At 46.0% G+C, this 17,997-nt stretch overlaps 1 protein-coding gene across 8 annotated transcripts in view; it reads left to right on the top strand.

Annotated features, from left to right (window-relative positions):
• RPH3A (rabphilin 3A) overlaps positions 1 to 17,165 on the top strand; it is a 278,060-nt gene extending 260,895 nt beyond the window's left edge. For 7 of the 8 annotated variants that reach the window (XM_040250835.1, XM_040250832.1, XM_040250831.1 and 4 more), the window contains 8 exons: positions 2,144 to 2,218; positions 3,684 to 3,793; positions 8,930 to 9,056; positions 11,016 to 11,072; positions 11,800 to 11,954; positions 12,521 to 12,602; positions 13,910 to 14,006; positions 14,976 to 17,165. In XM_040250835.1, the coding sequence (XP_040106769.1) occupies positions 2,144 to 2,218; positions 3,684 to 3,793; positions 8,930 to 9,056; positions 11,016 to 11,072; positions 11,800 to 11,954; positions 12,521 to 12,602; positions 13,910 to 14,006; positions 14,976 to 15,106 (834 nt within the window). In that variant the 3' untranslated portion in view covers positions 15,107 to 17,165. The remainder of the gene's footprint in view (positions 1 to 2,143; positions 2,219 to 3,683; positions 3,794 to 8,929; positions 9,057 to 11,015; positions 11,073 to 11,799; positions 11,955 to 12,520; positions 12,603 to 13,909; positions 14,007 to 14,975) is intronic. The other variant, XM_040250833.1, reaches the window with a different exon arrangement.
• The last annotated feature ends 832 nt before the right edge of the window (positions 17,166 to 17,997 follow it).

Here is a 17,997-nt window from a genome sequence, read left to right as displayed (position 1 = left end):
CCATAAGGGCGATGGTGAGTATTACACAGAAGGTAGCTGGGTATCCCAGTTTGCACAGATGGTCCCCATTATGCCTGTTGCCTTGCTAAAATAATTAAGAACTCTCCTTCCCACTCACAAAATGTCCCAGTTTGGCTGATCAGTGATGTGTGAAACGCTTAACACAACTTCTAGATCAACACACCCAGGTCACTTCTTCAGCAGGTGTTTAGATGCATTTACACCCCACCCCCAATAACACAGTGAGGTAAGGCCCTACATTATCTTGTTTAATTTTCACAGGAACCTCTGAGGAAGAGATTATTATTAGCCCCATTGTACAGATGGGAAAACTGAAGCTTAGAAAGTTAAAGCCTGAGGCTACTCAACTGGTAAGGGATAGAGCTGGACTTGGATCCAGATGTAATGGCCTCCAGCTTCAGAAATGGGAGAAAGCCAAACCATCACAGCCCCCTTGAGACAGGGGCTTAATGACTTCCGGGCTAGGTTGGTAATAGAGACAAGAAAAGCATGTGGGAAGCGTTAGGGAATGCTAGTAACTTCGGAAAACTGGTGTGTTTACCAAACCAACATGTTCCCATTTCAATTTGAAAACCATGACATCTGCTGATTTGCAAACTCACAATCCAAGCAGACATTCCAGAAATGTTTATTAAATAGCTACTGTGTATCACGAACTACCCTAATGCTGGAGAATGTTAGAATGAGCGAGAATAGGCTGTGCTCTCATGAACTTTGTTCTAGAAATGGATAAGAAACCATCACCTGAGTATTATTCGGGCTTCCCTGTTGACTCAGCAGTAAAGAAGCCAGCTGTAGTGCAAGAGACACAGGAAACCCAGGTTCCATCCTGGGTCAGGAAGATCCCCTGGAGAGGGAAATGACAACCCACTCAAGTATTTTTGCTGGGAAATCCCATAGACAGAGGAGTCTGGTGGGCTATAGTCCATGTGGCAAAAAGTTGGACATAACTGAGTGGCTGAGCACTCCTGCACACACGAGTATTATTCACCCTCTGGGGCTTTCTACAGATTATTTTGTCCCACTTAATCTTCACAACAAACCTATGAGGAAGGTTCCACCATCATTCCCATTCTATAGATGGGGAAACTGAGACACAAGGAAATTAAGGGACTTGCTCAGGTCACAAAGCCAGGAAGAAGTGGAGCTGGGATTTGAACCAATGTTGTCCAGCTCAAAAGCCTGTGCTCTTACCCACTAGGCTCCCTGGCCAGATTTACCCCTTGCACCCTACTTTGTGGCCTCCTGTCCCCATGTAGTACTAACAAACACTGATTATACTTAACTTATGCCAGGACCAGAGCTCAACCTTCACAAATGAGAGCTCCTTTACTCCTCCAAGAATCCCATGAAGCATTGGCTGTGATCAGCCCCATTGAACAGATGGGGAAACTGAGGTTCCCAGAGATCACAGAATGAAGCACATGGGATTGGAGATTAGTGCTCTATAAGGAGACTGGGAACCCAGAGATAAGACACCTGCCCAGCCAGGGCCTAGGGAGTGGACAAAGTGTATCTGAGCCTCAGGAATTTTGGAATTGCTCATACTAACAAGCCCAGCTTAACTCCTATTCCAGACAGACTCCTCTCCCTATGGTTGTTTTGAGCCCCATGTCAACTCTGAGAGGGACCAGACAGAGACTGTGATCTCCATCACATGGAGGGAGAAACTGAGGTCTCAGAAGCAAGTGAAGAGGCCAGGGCCAGAATGCAAGCTTCCTCTCCCTAGCCTTTCCTCCTCTCCCACGCATTCTGGGACATGTCCCTCCATCTCAGCAATAACAATCCAACCTTAATGGAGCACTTCCAGTGTGCCAGGCACTGTGCCAAACACTTTACAAGTGGGAATGCATTTAGATCTTACCAGCCATTTGACAGGTAAGGAAAATGAGACTCAGAGAGGTTAAGACACTTGCCTAAGGTCACACAGCCAGTAAGTGACATGACCAGGCTTTAAACCTCATCTGCCTGATTCCAGTGCTCATTCTGAGATGCTGTATTTCCTTTCTCTTTCTTCAGAGGAGGAAGCACACAGGGTGGACGGATAACTGCACGTTGCCTTTGATAGCTGAGTGCCCAAGCCCTCCCCAGGCCCTCACACCTTTGCTTTCTTTTCTTACAGGGACTGAAGCCCATGGATTCGAACGGCTTGGCCGATCCCTACGTTAAGCTGCACCTCCTGCCAGGAGCCAGCAAGGTACCATATGGCCTGGGCCTCTTGGCAAGCCGGGTACATGGGCTCTGGAAAGCACCCAAGGTTCCCAGCTCAGAGCCTAAAATAGCCGTATCTGCCCCCAAGCCCCCTCTTCCCTGATTGGCAAAGTCTTTGCCCGGGGTAAGGCATGGGCCAGAGCCATCCTCCTTCAAGAGGCAGGCGCTCTGCTCATTTCTCCAGCTCAGAAACCGGGACTCCAGTAGACAGGCAGATGTCATGATTATGCCCTGACCTGCTCAAACACCTGTAGTGGCTCCCCAGTGCTGACCCTGGTCACCACTCCCACGCATTTTGTGCCTCAGCCAGACATCTCTCAACAGGATGAATAACTCTCTCCAGATAAGCTGCGAAAATATTCTGTCATTAAGAGAAAATGGGCCCCCATACCTCCTACCTTTCTCTCCCATTCCACCTCACCTGCTGATCATTATTTTGCTCTGGGGAGGAAAAGTGGGGTTAATTCTCCTTTCTTTGGATTGACCCCCTCAGAACACAAGGCTGGAAGTGAAAGTGTGCCTTGTTGAGTTTTATTTTTTGCTTTGTGTTCATTTGACATGAATGTCCTAAAAACAAAGCTGACTATATACTTGATATATACTATACACATGATCTTAGGAAAACGCCTTTTCAAAAATTTCTGTAAGTATCAAATGCCCCATAAGACAAAAAAGGATACACTTACACGTGTGCAGGCATACACACACACACACCCCCCCCACACACACACACTTTATGTCACTCTTTTTTTTGTTTAGGTCAAGAAAAGACAGTTCCATCGCTTCTCAGCCTTTAGGCTAAGATCAAGTAAAGAAAAGACAGTCCCATCTGGCCATGGCCAAACTAGCTGGCCACTACTCTTTCTAATCCAAGTGACATTTGCTTCTCCTTGACACTCTCTCCTTTGCCCACTCCTAGATCCAAACCTGCTTTGCTAGAGAATCCAATCAGTCATACATGTTAGTATGAATTAGACTCGTCACCAGGTGTATTTCTAGCCTTCACTCCTTAGAGCAAAATAAAAAATTTGTCCCTTCCAAGGAATTTCCAGCATGGAGGATTCTATTTGGAGAAATTGAGAGAATTGTCCCAATATCCCCAGAAATTATGTCTTCACTGCCTAGAAGTGAGTGACTCTCATTTCTGCCTCCCTGTCCTGGAAATAATCATTTTTCTCAAAGAAAGACATCATAGCTTTCTAATCTTTATGAAAAGGTCAATGAGAGGGCCTGGAGGGAGGGGTAGCCCACTGTCCAGTGTTGGTGATGCACCCTAGAGCCTGACCCCGACTCCCCCAAGAACATGCACTTGGGAGAACAGAGCCCTGACACTCCTAAGGGGAGTGAACTCCTAAGTCACGCAGCCACCCTAAATGGGCCCAAGGGATATGGCTGCAGGGCTGGCTCCCCACTGAGGCAGGTGTCTGTCTGTCCATCTCTCTGTGTTCTAGTCCAACAAGCTTCGTACAAAAACCCTGCGGAACACCAGAAACCCCATCTGGAATGAAACTCTGGTCTACCATGGCATCACAGACGAGGACATGCAAAGGAAGACCCTCAGGTGCCTGCTGGGTGGGAGGGCAGAGACAGGGCCACGGCTGGGCAGATGAGCACGCGCGGTCCCCAGGAGCTATGCCTTAAAACATCTCAGGGTAGTTTTACTTCTAAAAGATGTTATCTATTTCAAGTAGACATTTTTTTTGAAAGTACAGATAAGTGAAACTTAACATCTTGGTGTCTTGACATCTGGGTTTAGCATGTGTATTTGTGTGTGTGTGCACGCAAAAGTATTTTTTTTTAATAAAGCTAAGTATTTTTAAAAATGTTTATAAGAATGGACCATCCTATTGAATAATCAGCCAGCTTCACTTAACAACATACTGATGCCACTTCATATTCTTCTATAATGTATTAAAATGCATTAATGAGGCGGGCATGGCAACCCACTCCAGTACTCTTGCCTGGAAAATCCCATGGACAGAGGAGCCTGGCAGGCTGCAGTCCATGGGGATGCAAAGAGTGGGACATGACTGAAGCCACTTACACACAATAAATGAGTATATCCTTCTTGTGAAGAATTACTGAGAAAACAAAGCTGCCTTTAAATGTTCGTCCCTTCCTCAGCCTGGGTCTCTTTTCTCCTTCTGTGAGTGTGTGTATATTCATTATATACATACATGGTGGTGGCGGTTTAGTGGCTTCAGCCATGTCCAACTCTTTGCAGCCCCATGGACTGCAGCCCGCCAGGCTCCTCTGTCCATGGGATTCTCCAGGCATGAGTACTTGAGTGGGTTGCCATGCCCTCCTCCAGGGGATCTTCCTGACCCAGAGATCGAACCCACATTCTCTTAGTCTCCTGCATTGGCAGACAGGGTCTTTACCTGGCGCCACCTGGGAAGCCACATATACATACATTTAGTGTACATATGTATGCAAACACCGTCATTTACAGTACAAGAAATATCTTTTCGAATATATCTGGAACTTGCCTTTTTCCTTAACAATATATCTTAGGTTTGTGGCCATGAGAAGACATTTAGATCCACCTAATTTTTTTCGGGCTATTTATTTTACTTTTTAATTAGAGTGTATTTGCTTTGCAGTGTTGTGTTGGTCTCTGCTGTACAACAGCGTGACTCAGCTGTATGTATACATATATCCCCTCTCTTTTGAGTCTCCCTCCCAATCTCCCATCCCAGCCCTCTAGGTCATCACAGAGCACCAAGCTGAGTTCCCTGTGCTGGACAGCAGCTTCCCATTAGCTACCTTTTATATATATATATATATATAAATGATCTTTTATTTTTTATTTTTTTTCTTTTTCTCTTTCTTTTTAAAATTATTATTATTATTATTTTTACTTTACAATATTGTATTGGTTTTGCCACACATCAACATGAATCCTCCACGGGTGTACACGTGTTCCCAATCCCGAGTCCCCCTCTCACCTCCCCCTCCACACCATCCCTCCGGGTCGTCCCAGTGCACCAGCCCCAAGCATCCTGCACCCTGCATTAAACCTAGACTGGCGATTCATTTCTTATATGATATTATATATGTTTCAATGCCATTCTCCCAAATCATCCCACCCTCTCCTTCTCCCACAGAGTCCAAAGACTGTTCTATACATCTGTGTCTCTTTTGCTGTCTCGCATACAGGGTTATCATTTCCGTCTTTCTAAATTCCATGTATATGCATTAGTATACTGTATTGGTGTTTTTCTTTCTGGCTTACTTTACTCTGTATAATTGGCTCCAGTTTCATCCACCTCATTAGAACTGATTTAAATGTATTCTTTTTACACATTTTACACATTAGATCTACCTAATTTTTAACTGTTTCGGAATATTCCATGGCATAGATTTATCACATATTTTAAAATGCTTTATTATTAAATATCAGGAATATATATACAGGCTTCCCTGGTGGCTCAGATGGTAAAGAATCCGCCCACAATGAGGGAGACCTGGGTTTGATCCCTGAGCTGGGAAGATCCCTGGAGGAGGGCATGCCACCCATTCCAGTATTCTTACCTGGAGAATTCCATGGACAGAGGAGCCTGGCGGGCTACAGTCTGTGGGGTCGGAAAGAGTCGGACATGACTGAGCGAGTAAGACTTTTACAGAATATATAAAAAAAAAAAAACAATCTTTCAGAAACCTTAATATTTTGTTGTATTTGCTTTTACTCTTTTTTTTTTTTTTTTGTAAAGAATTAAGCACTACAGTGGCAAACTGAAGCTCCTCTTAATACTCCATCCCCTACCTCTTTTTTTCTTCCTTCCCCAGGGCTAACCACTATTCTGAATTCTATGGGTATCATTCCCAAGCGTATCCTATGCTTCAGCTGCATAATTATGTGTCTATAAACAATATATGATATTGTTTGGCATGTCTTAAAGTTTTATGTGACTGTTTACCACTTTATTTATCCAGTTCCCTGTGGACAGACATTTAGACAGCTTCCAGCTTTTCTCTATTATAAACGAATTTTCAGTGAGCACCCTTCATGCTTCCTTGTGTTCATACGAGTATTTCCTTAGGATAGAAATCAAGGAGGAGTATTTGCTGGATCAGAGGATATAGGGTGTGGGTCTTTTTAACTTTACAAGACATACAAACTCTTCTTCAAAGAGGCTGTTCCAAGTACATTCCTGTCAGCTACAAAATTTTCCTAAGCACACATTTTTATAGCAGTGTAACATCCATTTAGAAAAGTGCGCATGAGGAAAGTGTACAGATAGATGAATTTTCAGAGTGAACACACTGAGTTAAGAAAACAGAGCAGCCCTGGACCACGGAAGCCCTCCCCTGGGGCCCCCCTTCAGTGAGAACCTTTCCCCACAGGGGGTTCACCACCCTCACTGCGAACAGGACAGGCTCACTTAGTCTAGTTCTGTACTTTATACAATGAAATCACACCACCTCCTTCTTTTATGTCTGTCTTCTTTCATTTAATACCTGTTTGTGACAGTCACCCGACTTGTGTGTAGCTGTAAGTTGTTCTTTCTCATTGCTATTTAGTATTCCATTGTGTGGATATAACACAGTTTCATTTATTCATTCTACTGTTAATGGGCATTTGGTTGATTTTCTGTTTGGGGCTATTACAAATAGTGCTCCTGGGAACATAGTAGTAGCTGTTTCTTGCATGTGTTTCTGTCGTATATACACCTGGGAGGGTAATGACTGAACCGCAGTATATGTATATGTTTAGCTCTAGTAGAAACATAGCCAGTTTTCCATAGTTTTAGCAGAAACTGTTTTTACACTCCCAACAAGCAATGTCTGGGGGTTCCAGCCGCGTCCTCATCAACACTTCTCCATGTTGGCCATTCTGGTGAGTGTGTAGGGATGTCACATTGTGGTTTTTGCATTTCCCTGGTGAGTGAGGACATTATTTTCAATGTGTACTGTTAATCCTGTTTCCAGGATTATTTCATAATTTTCTTAAGATCTCTCCCCATTATAGAATACTTGTGTTATTTCTGCTTTTTCATAATTACAAACAAAACTATAGGAAGGATCTTTAGTTACGTATTTTTGCACTTATGTCTTCAAGATAAATTCCTAGAAGTGGCATTGCTAGGTCAAATATGGTGACTATTTTTAAGTCTTTGGAGACACATTGTCCTGTAGAAAGGATGGTGTTGTTCACACCCCTACTGGCTGCATGGTGTGTACACATGGGGCTCAGAATGAGGGTGCTCTGACCCTCTAGAACTATGAACCTTGTTCAGCAATTTTTTTTAATTGGAGTATACTCGTTCAACAAATGTTGATGGCCAAGAGCAAGGTGCTGTTAGTTCCTATCTGTCTCACATGCCTTGGTGAGGGGGAAATGCCTTCCTTCTTCTTAGTATATGTCAGGAAGAATTATCATGCCTCAACTTGTCCTTTGGGCCTCCTGAGGTACCTTTCTCATGACCAGCCAGTTTTGTGTCTCCAGTGTGCTTAATGCTGTACAGAATGGATAGCAAAAGACGATACAGTGTTCTGGGATTCAGGAGCTTCAAATTCTGGTTCTGCCCCTTGTGTGATGTTTAGTTGTGTCTGACTCTTTGCGACCCCACGGACTGTAGCCTTTCAGACTGCTCCGTCCATGGGATGCTCCAGGCAAGAATACTGGAGTGGGTTGCCATCTCTGCCCCTTAGTAGGGAAAAATTATTCAACCTTTCTGGGCCCCAGTTTCCTCTACAAAGTGGGAAACTCAGAGGCTTGGGAGAAGAGAAAGAATTAAATGAGAAGAGGTCCTAGCCTAACTTTGCAAAACATGCTGTTGAAATGGCCATAAAGCAGATGAAAAGGGGGCTGAGCTTCATTACTCATCAGGGAAATGTAAATTAATACTACAAGGAGATAGATACTATGGCCTACTCAGAAATGCAAAAGTTAAAACTGACAAAATCGAAATTAGAATGAAGAACAACCAGGACCTGCGTAAACTACTGGTAGGAATATAATTGGAGGAGCCACTTTGGAAAACTGTTTAGACATTTCTACTGAGGTTAAATTTGTGTGTGAACCTCAGGAGAAGCTTGGCTCAGCAATACCCAATAGAAACACATGCGTATACAAAAAGACGTGGAAGTGAATATGCCCTTGCAGCTTCATTCATAACAACTAGAAATAGCTCAAAACCAAATGCCCATGTGTAGCAACATTATTAGAGTATATTTACATGATGGAATACTATACAACCAAAACAAGAACAAATTACTATGGACATGGATGAATCTCACAGACATAATGTTGAACAAAAGAAGCCAAATGTAAAAGAATCTATACATCTGATTTTATTTATATGCAGGTCAAAATCAAGACACTGAATCTTGTCAAGGGAACAAAATGGTTATCTTTGAGGAAGTTAGTGACTAGGAAGAATCATGAGGGGCTTCTGGCAGCTGAAATGTTTTACATTTTGATCTGAGTGGTGGTTACATGGGTGTATGCATATTCAAAAATCCAGCAAGCTAAAAACTTAAGTTTTGTTGCATGTTACTGCTCATTAAGTTATACTGCTATCAAGAAGAAATGTAAAATGCCTGGCCTAGTGTTCAATAAATAGGAGGTTGTATTATTCCTGTGCACATTATACGTTCCCTACCATCATCAATCACACACAGCTCTTGGTACACAATATGTGCTCAGTATATGCTCTTTTTTTCTTATCCCCATCCTTTATATTGGCCACAGAATTTCTGTCTGTGATGAGGACAAATTCGGCCATAATGAGTTTATTGGTGAGACCAGATTCTCCCTCAAGAAACTGAAGCCCAATCAGAGGAAGAACTTCAATATCTGTCTGGAGCGGGTGGTCCCGGTGAGTGCCTGTGCCCTGAGGGTCCAGTGAGGGGGAGGATGTCTGTCAGGTGCCAGACAGGAGAGGGGCTGTGGCAGCTCTGGGGAGGAGGGTGAAGATTTCAGCTCAGAACATTAGGCTTGCCTCCTGGCTATGCCTTCTTCCAACCCTGGTTAGCATCGCTTCTGAAGGGCAGTGTGGTATGGCAGGGTGGTCTGCCTGAGTTCAAAGCCCTGCCATGTCCCTGCTCCCTGGCCTTCACCAAGGGTCTGAACTATTCTGGGCCTCAGTTTTTCTTGTCTATAAAATGGGCATTACAATAGCACCTGCCTCGTAGGAGGGTTGTGTGAAAGACAACTAAAACAACCTTGCAGATAATGAGCATGCATAAATTAACTGTTATTGTTATAGAAAATAATGCTGCCTTACCCACCTGTCAGTCAAGAAGTTCATAAAGCATCGCAGAGATACACAGAAGGCAGGATAGCATAGTGCTTAAGAGCATGGGCTCTGGAGCCAGACTGGGTTTGAGTACCAGTTTCTGCCACTTGCAGTATAACTTGAATCCCTTGATTTAGCCCCTCTGTGCTTCAGTTTTCTTATCTGCACAGTGGGAAAATACGGTACCAACCTCGTAAGGTCTTTTAAGGATTGATGTGACAGTACATATAAAGCATTGCAACTGCTATTTCTCACATTTTGAGAAAGAATGAGAACCACACTGAGGCTGTTCAATTGGGCTGCACCTCAGAATCAATTGGAGATTTAAAAACCAGAGCTTTACAAAATAGATTTCATGGGAGATCTCCCTGGATATTCTGACTTAGCGAGGAAGGGTGAGACCTAGCAATCTGTATTTTTACAAATAATCCAACCCACCCAGTTGTTTTTTTTAACCTCTGAGCCCAGAAAGAGGAGGGAGTTGCTAAGATACACCACGAGTCGGTGACTCTGCTCTCAGACACCGGCCATAGCCCAGCTTTCCTGCAGTGACCAGTGTGCCTCCTCGCTGGGCAGTGAGCCAGTGCCCCCATGGAGATGCCTGCAGCATCCTCCCACCAGCTGGCCAGCCTCAGGAGGGACTCTCATGTGTGCCACACCATGTTCTATAGCACAGACAAAGCAACAAGGAAAACTTTACACCAGATGCCAGGCTCCAATAAATTACCAGATGTGCTAGGAGGAAGCCTTTCCTCTGGGTCTTTGCCTGGTAACAGCTGGCTTCTTCAGGCTTCATCTCCTTCCCCTCACTCAGTGAGTCCAGTCGGTCAGGACAGGGCCAGGCCCCCATCTGGGTCTTCAGTTACTGGGTCTGCTCATCTTGCTATGATAGACACAGCCAGTCCCAGAGGCACAGAGGTGGCAGGACAGGCCTGCGCTGGCCCCAGAACCCTGCTGATCTTTGCTCTTAACCCTCTCACCATTGACTCCCTTCATGTGTTCCCACCAAGGACAGGGATCTCCTAAGCACTGTGCCCTTTCCTCTGGACCTGTTTCCTCATCTCTAAAGGGGAGAGGTTGGATTTAACCAGCGCTTTTCACATTCTGTTCCCCAAAGGAGCCGTGGGGGAAGAAGCATCTGGTGGACCAGATCTCAAGCCCCCTGTGCTGCTTCAACCAGAGCAGACAAAACCTTATCGGTTTTGTGGATCCAGTAGTCTGCCACTTACTGATTGGGGCAAGTGGTTTGACCACTCTGACCCTCAGTGTCATCATCTGCGAAATGGGGACATTAATACAATCTACATCATAGGCTGTTGTGCATTAACATGGTCCCTCAAATGGTTAGCATTTTATACGTGTATATATTAGCTGAAAGAGGGAGTGCTGGAGGGCTCTGAAGTTTGGAGGACCTCTCATCACGGCTCTGGATGCTAGTGGAGGGGAGAAGAAGGGGTCTCTGGTCTTTCTTGAGTAGGGCGATGAGCCCCACTGACAGTGCTATTTTTCTTTTCTATCTTTTCTATCTCCTTCCTCAAGATGAAGCGTGCTGGAACCACTGGGTCAGCCCGAGGTATGGCCCTCTATGAGGAGGAGGTGAGTGCTGAGGAAAATGGAAAAATATAGTTGAAGCCACAAACAGGGTTTGACATCTCCCTTTTCTCTCCCTCCCTGGCCCCTTTCCCACTCTTTCTCCCCAAACCACCTGCCTGTTGGCTCATGATGAGAGGTGCCCTTGCCCAGGGCATTAGAACGTGAGACCAGGAGCATGCTCTTCACACCTGGAGCCCCCAAGGTGGGGGAAGCCCCATCCTCTTGCTCGCAGGAGACGCCATCATGTTCCTTGGCCTTGTTTGCAGAAGCTCTTTTAGTAATTCTTCTGCACTAGGGCAATGCCACGTGCCCCTTGGGAAGGCAGGGCAGGTTCTTTAAGCTGTGCATCTGGCAGAGGCTTGACTTGGGCTTCACAGCCATGCCCTTGGTCCCAGGCACTCTGCTTTTGAGAAGACTGGTTGGATGGGGGTTTCTGAGCTCAGAGTCGGGCTGGCATCAGGGTCAGGCTCAGTCTGTGACCGGAGTCAGACTTAGCCTGTGACTAAGTCAGAATAAAGCCACCGGCCCCCACGTGCCAAGGGCTGGGCCTCTTGGCTTTCATCCTTTGCTCCTCCCTGGAGGTTGGAGGGGAGTGTCTGGTGTTTGTGGTGCTGAACTGCACTTGTGCTGGCCCAGGTCTTCCTACTCTCCACAGACTCTCTCTTAATGATCACCATCCATGTTCCCAGACCCCGTCCATCCTAGACCCACTCACCCTCTTCTCCTGCAGCAGGTGGAGCGTATTGGTGACATAGAGGAACGCGGCAAGATCCTGGTGTCCCTCATGTACAGCACACAGCAGGGAGGCCTCATCGTGGGCATCATACGCTGCGTGCATCTGGCGGCCATGGATGCCAATGGCTACTCAGATCCATTTGTGAAGCTGTGAGTCAATGCCAGGGCCTGTCAGTGGGCCCGAGAGGGGGTCCTAGGTCCTTGCAAATGGAGAACTAGAGAGCTTCCCCAAGATCATTTTACATTGAGGCCCCGAGAGGGCAAAGAACCTGCCCAAGGTCACACAGTGAGACAGATCCCCAGCTTAAGAGATAACCAGTAGTGAAGCCCCAGACACCATCATCCAGATTCTCAGTGATCCACTAGGAGAAAGTCCTGGCTAAGAGCACAGACTCCAGAGGCAACAGCTGGCTTGAGCCCCCAGCTGTGTGACTGGAGGCACATGTTTCAACTTCTCTGGTCCCTCAGTTTCCTTATATGTAAACGGGCGGTTGTACCATCTAGGGTTTGTTGAGGATTAAATGTGCATAAGGTGCTTAGGTAATGTCTGGCATCAGGTAAATGCTCTAATGCACACTGGTCATTATTAATGTTGATTCACTTTCTGATCTGTTCATTAATTATCCTCCCGACACTAGTTGGACATTTAGGGTCATCGGGAGGCTATTTCTAGTCATTAAACTTCATTCATAATAGCCTCTTATGTCTCCTCTCAGCTGGCTGAAACCAGACATGGGAAAGAAAGCCAAACATAAGACTCAAATTAAGAAGAAAACCTTGAATCCTGAATTTAATGAGGTACAGTTGTCCTGTTTTTTGTCATGTGCTGTAATAGTTCCTATATGTGAAGGTGGAACAAATTCCCTGCTAGAAAGTTGTAAAGCACGTGTTTTTTTTTTAAGAAATAGCTTTCTTTCATAGATCACCTTGAATTATCTAAAGAAGAAGGAATGAGTTCCTCATCACTGGAGGGAATCAAGCCTAAGACAAAAGCCTATAGATTTGGAATGTCAAAGGGAAGATGCTGTGTTTGGGGAGAGAATGTCTTTACTAACTCTAACCATGTATAATACTAATATTTGAGGAAATAAATAGGAGCAGTTGTCCCCCTTACCAGCCACCTGGTTGGCAGTGTCCTCTCCCTCTCCCTCAATTCCCAGATCCATCCAATGCCTCCAGTCCTGCTAAAGCCACTCTCCAGATACCCATTTAAGGTGTTCCTTCCTCTGTATCGCACTGCAACTTGTCAGGGACCTAAATCCTCAACTCATGGGCACTAGGTTATGGTCCAGCCATGCAGCTGGTAGATGAAGCCATTAAAGTGGTGATTTAGAAAAAAAAATATTAATAAATAAAGAATAAAGTGGTGATGTAGAAAAAACTGCTAACATGCAAAACTGGTTTTTACCATCTGCTATAAAATGGAAAAAGGAAACCACAGTACAGTATATTCATATTGTATTTCTATAATTTAATATTTGAATATTTCATATGATATAAAATTCAAATTAATACTCACATTGGTTTTTTAAGACATACACCAATATGGTCACACATGGGGAACGTTGACCGTGGTCATTCTTGGGTAGATAGATTACAAGTTTGGTGGGGTTTTTGTAGGGGAGGCCGGAGTTGCTTCCATGTTTGTTTTAAAAGTGAACATGAGTGAATTCTATGATTGGGCAGAAGAGTTATTGAAAAAATCAGGTTATCTGAAAACATAAACACCTAAACCTCAACTGCCTTTAATCTCTGAATGATGAAGAGGGAGGAAAACCACTTCAGAAGCTATCGGAATATAAGGACTGAGTTCATGTCTGTCTACCTTCAAGGAAACGTGACCAGAATCAGCCTTCTTAGAAAAACCCCACCAGTCTTCCCAACTTCAAGCAAAGTCATTGAAAAGAGAATTACAGGGCCTGGGGGGCTTTGTTATATAGAGTGTTTATTTAAAGGGGATTATCAGGCCTGGGGTAAAGACCCCCTTGATTCCAAATAACCAGTACAAGGGCCCCACCTTGGTCCATGCACCCCTCAGACTCAGCTCCTGATGCTGAAGGCTCAGAGAACCCTGTCACTCACATACCTTCCTCTGCTGCATCTAGGAATTTTTCTATGACATCAAACACAGTGACCTGGCGAAGAAGTCACTGGACATCTCAGTCTGGGACTATGACATCGGCAAGTCCAATGATTACATTGGTGAGTGGTCCCAGCCCCTGGGCAAAACGTTATCTTCTATCTTCCTAGGAGAAGAGAGCCTTACCCAGGGATGCAGAGGTTTGAGGACCCTGCTTTACTCTGGCAATTACTTTGTCCAAATGCAAAGTCAGGACCCAGGGTCCTCATTTGGGTCCAATTTGGGTTACAAAGCTGGGAAGATTGGATCATGATTGGTTATTTGCTGAACAGATCACCTCCAGTGGAATAAACAATTGCAGAGGAGAGGAGTGCGTGGCCTCTGCAGAAAATAGGGTGCAAAGGACGTCTCCTTAGTCTACTGGCAAGCCCAGGATGAAGGTTCTATTGTTCCCAGTCCCCCTCCAAATAATGAGGAAGCACCATCATTACCTGTGGAGCAGGGAGGGAATTCCCGACGATGGATACAGCTCCAGCAAAGGAGTGCAGGCGGGATTGAGCAGGGTGATGAAACAGACTCCTTGGAAATGCATGATGAGTCCCCAGAAGTAGTGAGAGAGAGTTTCAGTGAGCAGAATGGTGATTTTAAAAAGGTCTTTAGGGACTTTCCTGGTGGTCCAGAGATTAAGAATTCTCTGGATTCACCTCCCAGTGCAGAGAATGTGGGTGTGATCCCTGGTCAGGGAGCTAGGATCCCACATGCCAAAAACATAAAACACGAGCAATATTATAACATATTCAATAAAGACTTTAAAAAATAAAGAAGGTCTTGAAAAATAGACAGTGTAGTTATGACTTGATGCCACAGTAGGGGGCCATTGCAGGTTCTTAAGCAGGGAGTCTGTAGACAAAGAAAACCAGTGGTAATAATAACATCACAACCACAACTTCCAGGAAAAAGGATGGATCCCAAGTGGCTGGATGGGTGGGTGATCACTGCTTGGTGGCAGGTTTTCCCCCAACTAGACATTTGGGTCTAGAATGAGATTCCACTCCGACCACCTGCCCCTGTCTTCCCCTCTTGTCCTCCAGGAGGCTGCCAGTTGGGGATCTCGGCCAAGGGAGAGCGCTTAAAACACTGGTACGAGTGTCTGAAAAACAAGGACAAGAAGATTGAACGCTGGCACCAGCTACAGAATGAGAACCACGTGTCAAGCGATTAGGATGGTGCCCAGGTCCCCAGGTCCATGCCCCGACCTTGTGCCCCTCACCCCCACCCCCAGCCTGCCCCAGCTGCCCATTGCATTCTCATCTCTCTTCTCGACACCTTCCCCACCCATCCCTCCTAGAGCCTGCCTTTGAAGTCTCCCCTGCACCGTGGACATTGCCACCAATGACGTCCACTCTCCATGATGCTGTGATGCGGGCTCTGAATCCAGCCTGTCTCAGATCCCTCCAGGATGGAGCTGTAGGGATAAGGAGGGTTCCACAAGAAGGTTGCTCATTTAACAGCCTCTCAGCCCTGGTGAATTACAGAGGCTCTTCATCATTTAGGACTGTTTTTAGACCCTCCTGGCCTTGGACACACCTAACATCCGTTCGCCTATACCCTCAGCTCTCAGCAGAGCCGGACAAGGTCATGAGGATGAGCCCTGGGACAGAAATGGAGCATCCCAGCTCCGCTCCCCGCCCCCAACTTCTTCACATCATGCACTCAATCGCCACAAAACAGACCCCCGTGTTTAAACTCTCCAGTGACTAGGAACACACTTCCCAGCTCTAGATGCATCAAGAAATGACCATGCAGAATACCCCAAGGGACTGGGTAGCCCCCTCTTTGAGGATGTTCCCTATTCGCTTCCTAACAAAAACTAGCCCCCATTCTATACCATCCCTCTCCCGCTTCTCCTTCCTTTTGCCTGATGCCACATTCATCTTTTTCTTCTCACCCCCTCATCTCTTCTCTCCACCCCCACCTCTCGCCCCTCCTTCTTTCCCCTTCTCTGAGGGGATAGAATAGCAAAAGCAAACACATATATCTTAACACAGGCTCACCTCCTCGCCTCCTTTCACCAGCCTAATGAGCAAATGCTGAGAAACCAGCAAAATCCTGAATCACCACGTAGGTCCCTGCTTCTGTAACCACTTCTCCCCTTGGCAGAGCCGGGTGTACTTGGACCTTGGGCCGCTCGCTGGCACTGCCCCGGGTGCATGGCAGCATCCAGCAAGCTGTGTAGATGCTCTGCTCAGAGGGCCTTTCTCAGCCCCTGACCTCCCCAGGTGGGCACAGAAGGTGTTCAAACCAGAGCCCTGGTTTCCAGGGGGCCTCTCCACAGAAGCCACCAGTCTCCTTCCTTTGCTCCTAGTTAAATGAACACATGACCCGTTCCCCCCCCCCCTCTCTCTGACTCTCTGTATCCTGCCTCTAACTCAGAATCATCTCTGGTCTCTCTGTCTCTCTCTGTCTCTTTATCTCTTGCACTCTGTTCATTGTGTTGGGAGAATAAAACACCACCGTGCACATAAAACATTAGAAAGTGACAGATCCTGATACCAAAGGCTTTTGTTCCATCCTGGATTGTTCAGTCTTCCTAAAAATTTTTTTAATTGTTTTAAAGGAGGAAAAGGCAATGAGGCCAAACTTTATAAGATTTGAGTCCAGGTCATCTCCAGTGCCCTGCAAGAAAGGTTGGATTTTTTTCCCCAATTTCCAGTAAGTCTTCCTCCATGAAAATCACCCCATTCTCTCCAAAACACCACCATTACCTACAGAAGTAGCCAAATGGACACTAAACTCTCAGTCTCCAAATGCACACCTGTTAACCTTCCATTCAGGGGCTCCCACCCCTAGCTCCCCTGACAAGTCATTGGAAGGCATCAATTTCTTGCCTTGAATAACCATTTTCTAGATGCCAGGCACCTCGCCTTCTCTACAGTGGCCAGCAGCTTCCTGGCTGCCATCTTCCCCACTGACCCTCCCTCTCCCCAGGGACCCCCTTGGTGCCCATTCTCAGCCCACCTCCTTCTCATGGTTTGCCCTTAGGAGAAAGCACTCTGGCTGTGTCGCCCAGGCCTAACGCTGGCATGGGCGCTGGACTCAGCATGCAGCTAGCTCACAGTGCCTCGGCCCAGGCGCGCCCCCTCCCTGACAGATGCAAGCACCTCCCTGCCTAGAACACACACACACACACACACACACACGCCCTCTGGTGCATGCAGAACCACCCATCGCCTTTCTTTGTGATGATGTAGCCAAAAATAAAGTAGGAATATCCAGGAAAACCGGTGGCCTGGGTTTTTGTCCTCTCTGGTTTTTGGAAGCTTTCTCTTCCTGCCGACATGTATGATGCCTACTCAGATAGTCAGTATTTAATGAGCATCTACTGTGTTGCAGCCACTGGGGTTACAACAGTGAACAAGGAAGATATGGTCCCCGAGCCCATGAAGTGTGCTTTCTGGTGGATTCCATCTTGGAAAGGTAGACTCCAGCCAACTTGGCTGAGCTCACACCCTCCTGGAAGAAGGCTCTTTGCTGGTGTCCACTCAATAAGAAGGGGACATCTTCTCTTGTGCCTAGCCCAGCCTTGGGGAAAAACCCCTAGTGGTTGTGGAATCAGATAATGTCAAGGCTGAAAGAGACCATAGAGTTGAGCCAGAGTCTAGTTCCGTGAACTCGCTTATCTGACAGATGAATAATCCAAAGTCCGGAGAAGGGAATGGCACACTCAGCGTCTCATGGCTGCAATGCCAGGAAAGGAGCTAGATCAATGAACTCCGTGCGCACTGCTCTTAACGCCCCAATCCAAAAAGGCAACTCACCAAACACCTCCTTTTTATTCTAGCACTTCCATCCTGCGGTGAGCCTTTTCAGAGAGGATCCCTGACTTGAGATTCTCAATGGTCCTGAATGTGAGCTAGTAAGTAAACTAACTTTTCAGAAGGATTTGGAAACTCCCTGCAAGTGAAAATTTTCAGCTGACGCCAAAAGTGCTTAAGCAACTCACCAGGAAGGTTGGTTACCTCTCAGAAGGAGCTGGCAATTCCATCCAAGGGAAACTTCTCTTCATGCCAAGTTTGAGGCAGCTTCCTTTTCTCATCCCCAAAAGGGTGGTTT

This window comes from Oryx dammah, unplaced genomic scaffold, assembly GCF_014754425.2.
Source record: "Oryx dammah isolate SB20612 unplaced genomic scaffold, SCBI_Odam_1.1 HiC_scaffold_12, whole genome shotgun sequence".
NCBI lineage: Eukaryota > Metazoa > Chordata > Mammalia > Artiodactyla > Bovidae > Oryx > Oryx dammah.
The sequence above is the reverse complement of the archived record's forward strand: the minus strand, read 5'-3'. Positions and strand labels throughout refer to the sequence as shown.